Raw genomic sequence first — 6,197 nt, 5'->3', positions numbered from 1 at the left:
ATAATCTGAAGAATCATAAAGTTGATTCTTGAAGCAAGAAAAAGCAGTGAATACAAAAGCTTGCGAAAGAAAAAAAAAGAAAAGAAAAATGGCGAAAAAAAAAGAGAAAGAATAAGAAAAAGCAAGCAGAAAAAGCCAAAAGCTCTTTAAACCAAAAGGCAAGAGCAAAAAGCCAATAGCCCTTAAAACCAAAAGGCAAGGGTAACAAGGATCCAAGGCTTTGAGCATCAGTGGATAGGAGGACCTAAAGGAATAAAATCCTGGCCTAAGCAGCTAGACCAAGTTGTCCCTAATCATGTGCTTGTGGCGTGAAGGTGTCAAGTGAAAACTTGAGACTGAGCGGTTAAAGTCGAGGCCCAAAGCAAAAATAGAGTGTGCTTAAGAACCCTGGAAACCTCTAATTGGGGACTCTAGCAAAGCTGAGTCACAATCTGAAAAGGTTCACCCAATTATGTGTCTGTGGCATTTATGTATCCGGTGGTAATACTGGAAAATAAAGTGCTTAGGGCCACGGCCAAGACTCATAAAGTAGTTGTGTTCAAGAATCAACATACTGAACTAGGAGAATCAATAACACTATCTAAATTCTAAGTTCCTATAGATGCCAATCATTCTGAACTTCAATGGATAAAGTGAGATGCCAAAACTATTCAAGAGGCAAAAAGCTACTAGTCCCGCTCATCTGATTGGAGCTAAGTTTCATTGATATTTTGGAATTTATAGTATATTCTCTTCTTTTTATCCTATTTGATTTTTAGTTGCTTGGGGACAAGCAACAATTTAAGTTTGGTGTTGTGATGAGTGGATAATTTATACGCTTTTTGGCATTGTTTTTACATAGTTTTTAGTATGATTTAGTTAGTTTTTAGTATATTTTTATTAATTTTTAAATAAAAGTCACATTTCTGGAATTTACTATGAGTTTGTGTGTTTTTCTGTGATTTCAGGTAATTTCTGGCTGAAATTGAGGGACTTGAGCAAAAATCAGATTCAGAGGCTAAAGAAGGACTGCAGATGCTGTTGGATTCTGATCTCTCTGCACTCAAAGTGGATTTTCTGGAGCTACAAGAGTCCAAATGGCGCGCTCTCAATTGCGTTCGAAAGTAGACATCCAGGGCTTTCCAGAAATATATAATAGTCCATGCTTTGCCTAAGTTTAGATGATGCAAACTGGGGTTCAACGCCAGATTTCTGCCCTATTCTGGCGTTAAACGCCAGAAACAAGTTGCAAAGTAGAGTTAAACGCCAGAAACAAGTTACAAACTGGCGTTCAACTCCAAGGAATACCTCTACATGTGAAAGCTTCAATGCTCAGCCCAAGCACACACCAAGTGGGTCCGGAAGTAGATTTCTGCATCATTTACTTATCTCTATAAACCTTAGTAACTAGTTTAGTATAAATAGGACTTTTTACTATTGTATTTACATCTTTTGATCATCTTTGGATCATCTCTAGACGTTTAGTTCTTAGATCTTGGAGGCTGGCCATTCAGCCATGCCTGGACCTTCATCACTTATGTACTTTCAACGGTAGAGTTTCTACACACCATAGATTAATGTGTGGAGCTCTGCTGTTCCTCATGAATTAATGCAAAGTACTATTATTTTTCTATTCAACTCAAACCTATTTCTTCTCTAAGATATTCCTTCGCACACAAGAACATGATGAATGTGATGATTATGTGACGCTCATCACCATTCTCACCTATGAACGCGTGCCTGACAAGCACTTCCGTTCTACATGAAAGCAAGCTTGAATGCATATCTCTTATCCTCCTGATCTACGATCAGAGTCTTCGTGGTATAGGCTAGAATTATTGGCGGCCATTCTTGAGATCCGAAAAGTCTAAACCTTGTCTGTGGTATTCCAAGTAGGATCTAGGAAGGGATGGCTGTGGCAAGCTTCAAACTCGTGAGTGCTAGGCGTAGTGACAGACGCAAAAGGATTAATGAATCCTATTCCAGCAGGATCGAGAACCGACAGATGATTAGCTGTGCAGTGACAGCGTATTTGGACCATTTTCACTGAGAGGATGGGATGTAGCCATTGACAATGGTGATGCCCAACATAAAGCTTGCCATGGAAAGGAGTATAAAGGATTGGATAAAAGCAGTAGGAAAGCAGAGGTTCAGAAGGAATAAAAGTATCTCGATACGCTTATCTGAAATTCTCACCAATGAATTACATAAGTATCTCTATCTTTATTTTACGTTTTATTTATCTTTTAATTATTAAAACTCTATAACCATTTGACTCCGCCTGACTGAGATTTACAAGGTGACCATAGCTTGCTTCAAGCCGACAATCTCTGTGGGATCAACCCTTACTCATGTAAGGTTTATTACTTGGATGACCCAGTGCACTTGCTGGTTAGTTGTGCGAAATTGTGACAAAGAATTAAGATTATGAACGTGCGTATTAAGTTTTTAGCACCGTTACCAAGGAATGAACGATCACAATTTTGTGCACCAGATTGCATCCATCTTCTTTTCAGCTTGCACTTGTCTCTCTGCAACAGTGGCAATGGTCCCTGTCAATTGTGCCATAGCAGCCTCCAATCTTGCAAAATTATTACTGATATCACATGGTTTTAGGTTTAAGGATGATGTATCTTGAGGGTGGTTGTTGTATGGTTGTTGGTTGGAGTGGTAGGGTTCATTTTGTATGTTGTGGTATGGTCTATTGTTGCTTTATTGATGGTTAGGATTGTGGTTATTGTATTGGTTAGAGTGGTATGGTTTGTGATCTTGGTTGTGGTTCTGTTGGTTTCTCCACCCAAATTTTAGGTGGTTCTTCCAACCTGGGTTGTATGATTTGGCATTGGGATCATATGGTGGTCTGGAAGAATTATTCACATAGTTGGCTTGCTTCCATTCACATTTAACTTCTGGAGTATCCTCTTCTTGTGGAGGTGCTTGAGCTTGAACAGCTGATACTTGGTTCTTCTCCATCTGCTTGGTTAAGGCCGCTAATTGAGCTGTGATCACCTTGTTTTGAGCCAGCAGAGCATCCATGGAATTGAGCTCTATCACTCCTCTTCTTTGAGTTCTATCAGGGGCATAGAAACACTCATTGTTGGCAACAATTTTTATGACGTCTATGGCCTCTTCAATTGTCTTTTTCTTGTTGAGAGAGCCTCCAGAAGAGTGATCTAGGGCCTTCGTTGACTCATATGATAGCCCCTCATAGAAGATGTGCAGTTGCACCCATTCATTGAACATGTCTGGAGGGCATTTTCTTGTCAACTCCTTGAATCTCTCCCATGCCTCATAAAGAGTTTCACCATCTTGTTGTCTAAAGGTTTGCACCTCAGTTTTCAATCTATGGACTCTTTGTGGAGGGTAGAATCTTGCTAAGAATTTGTTCATAACATCCTCCCAAGTTGTCAAGCTCTCCTTAGGAAATGATTCCAACCACTTTGATGCCTTATCTCTAAGAGAAAAAGGGAACAAAAGCAGTTTATAGACATCAAGATAGACACCATTGCACTTCACTGTGTCACATATTCTCACAAATGTGGTTAGATGTTGGTTGGGGTCTTCTTGGGCACTACCTCCGAATGAACAATTGTTTTGAACAAGTGTGATGAGTTGAGGCTTTAACTCAAAGTTGTTAGCATGAATTGTTGGTTTTAGGATGCTACTTCCATAGTTTCTTGGGTTTGGGTTGATGTAAGAGCCTAGAACTCTCCTCTCTTGCCCAACATGATTGCCAGCATCTTCCCCAACATGGTTATGCACTTCTTCCTCCATAGCAACATCTAGATCTTCCTCCACTACTTCCTCTCCAACTATTCCTTTGCCTCTTACTTCCCTCCTTAGTCTAAGGAAGGTCCTCTTAGGTTCACTATCAAAAGAGGATAAAGTTTCTCCTCTTCTACCTGTCATACATTCAACAAACAGCAAGCAGAAGACAAGTGAAGAAATCACTCTTGTTAAGAATTATCGTTAGTTTGATTGGTGCAATTAATCAAACAGTTAGTGGATTAGTATGTAAAATGGAAATATACACAATGAACAACTAGAAAATCAAATGGAAAAGAAGAAAATAAGAAACTGAAATTAAAGGAATTAGCAAAGTAAATAAAATTGCTTAATCTAGCTACCCATCAATTCAGTCATTGTCAAATTCAAACCAATCCCGGCAATGGCGCCATAAACCTTGATAACTGGAATTCACTCCCAATATAAAATTAATCCATTCTTTGGCAAGCGCACCAAAATATCTTCAAGTAATAACCCACTAGGAGTGGGGTTGAATCATAGAGATTGGTAGATTTGAGCAATTTTAATCAATGGGTGAATTAGTCAAGCTGAGCAATATAGATTGTAATTGCAGAATTCTAAATGAATAGAAATGTAAATGACTTAAAAGTAAAGAAAAGCAGTAGAGTGCAGAAAAGTAAATGGCAAGACTGTAAAGTGCTAGAACAAAAAATGACTGAATTGTAAATGGGAATGGGGAATAACAGGATTTTAAAGAAACCTATAAAGAATAGGGAAGATAAGAATAGGGGAATTCATTGGGATTAAGAGATATTGTTCTCTTTGGATTAAATCTAGATCATCTTATCTTCAATCATGAAACTCATTGACCTTTTGGCAATCATGATTGATTGAACCCCAATCTCTTGGTGATTCAATCTTTCAAATCTTGATAATCAGCCAATTTCTTGGTCTAATTGCTCATGAAGAGAGATATGCTTGGTCCCTAATTATACCACACATCCTCATAGATCCAAATAATAGGTGGATTATATTTCACCATATCCAATCCCAAAACCCAGATCTACTCAATTGTGAGAAGGGATTTCAACATGGTTTCATGTTTCCTTTTTCAAGGTTCCCATGAAACCCATTTTGCATTCAACCTCTTTCCCAAGATGATTGAACACTAGCATGAAGAATGAAATTCCTTCTATCAAATCAAAAACAATATGAAGAGAAAAAGAAATTCACTATCATTAATCCATCAAGTACAACAGAGATCCCTCTCCTAATGAGAGAGAATTTAGATACTCATAGCTTAGAGAAAAGTACAAGAGATAGAGAAGATGAAGTGAAGTGTAAAGTAAAGTTAAAACTACTTGCCAATACAACCCCTTTTTCAGTACTTCTAGGGGTTATTGATACTACTCCTATCACTAGAATTAAGAAAATACAAAAGAGAAAAGAAAATTACAATAAAAAGGAGAAGGAAAAATGCATAAAATGAAGCATGTACCTGGCGTGTGGCTGGCGTTTGAGTGGCGTGCCACGCCTAGTTTCTCAGCTTGGCTTGGCGCGCCACGCCTAGCTCCCCAAGTGGCATGCCCTCTTTATCAAGCAACCTGGCGTGTCATGCCTTCGAGCCCAAGTGGCACGCCCAGGGTCTTCTCCTTTGCCTAGTTAGCCTGGCGTGCCACGCCTTCGAGCTCAAGTGGCACACCCAGGCTCTTTCCTTGCTCTTCTTCTTCTGGAATGTTGAACTAGCGTGGCACGCCCAATAGGTGGCGTGCCACGCCCTTGATAAGTCTTCATCTTCTCTCTATGGAAAACAACACTGGCATGCCATGCCCAGAAGGTGGTGTGCCACGCCCTTGATAATGCTTCAATCTTCCTTTCTTGAAAACAACATTGGCGTGCCACGCCCAGAAGGTGGCGTGCCACGCCCTTTGATAGTGCATGAATGAGAGGTGATAGGTGTGCCATGCCCAGCTATCAAGTGGCATACCCATAGTTATCTTGCCCTGGCGTGCCACGCTTTAAGTCTCAAGTGGCACGCCTAGTCTTCTAATCTTTTAGTTGCTAGAGCTGGCGTGCCACACCTTCGACATCAAGTGGCACGCCCAGTAGTTGCTTAAGCTTCTTCAAGCATTGGCGTGCCACGCCTAGAACCCAAGTGGCACGTCCAAGTCATGAGTAGTATTGGCGTGCCATGCCTTCGACATCAAGTGGCACACCCAGTGTTGAGCCTTCAAGTCCCCTTTCTGGACCAAAGAACTGGCTTGCCACGCCTTCAAACTCAAGTGGCACGCCCAGTATTTATGAGGGGATTGGCGTGCCATGCCTAGCTTGGCGTGCCACGCCCCTTTTGTTGTCTTAAAATATGCCCCCTGGAAAATATACTTGGCATGCCACGCCCTAGTGCTGGTGTGCCATTCCCATAATAAATCCCCAAGAATCCTCTTCTGGAATTGTAAACTGGTGTGCCATGC

At 40.5% G+C, this 6,197-nt stretch overlaps 1 protein-coding gene and 1 non-coding gene across 2 annotated transcripts; one reads left to right on the top strand and one right to left on the bottom strand.

Moving 5' to 3' along the window:
* Positions 1-2,691: 2,691 nt before the first annotated feature.
* LOC148568287 (uncharacterized) lies at positions 2,692-3,888 on the bottom strand. Its single transcript, XM_088484674.1, has one exon. The coding sequence runs from the start codon at positions 3,886-3,888 to the stop codon at positions 2,692-2,694; it is 1,197 nt and encodes a 398-aa protein (XP_088340800.1).
* LOC148568288 (small nucleolar RNA R71) lies at positions 3,219-3,324 on the top strand. The gene has a single exon (XR_015881920.1). It is a non-coding gene; the product is annotated as a small nucleolar RNA R71 (small nucleolar RNA).
* Positions 3,889-6,197: the final 2,309 nt, after the last annotated feature.

The sequence above is a fragment of the Arachis ipaensis genome, chromosome B4 (assembly GCF_059453495.1).
Source record: "Arachis ipaensis isolate K30076 ecotype BB chromosome B4, ASM5945349v1, whole genome shotgun sequence".
In the NCBI taxonomy this organism is placed as follows: Eukaryota; Viridiplantae; Streptophyta; class Magnoliopsida; order Fabales; family Fabaceae; genus Arachis; species Arachis ipaensis.
Note: the sequence above shows the minus strand (reverse complement) of the source record. Positions and strands in the feature narration are given on the sequence as shown.

What these genes read in the sequence shown, in the direction of transcription:
- LOC148568287 (XM_088484674.1), bottom strand. Translation starts at nt 3,888, where the DNA reads ATGACAGGTAGAAGAGGAGAAACTTTATCCTCTTTTGATAGTGAACCT.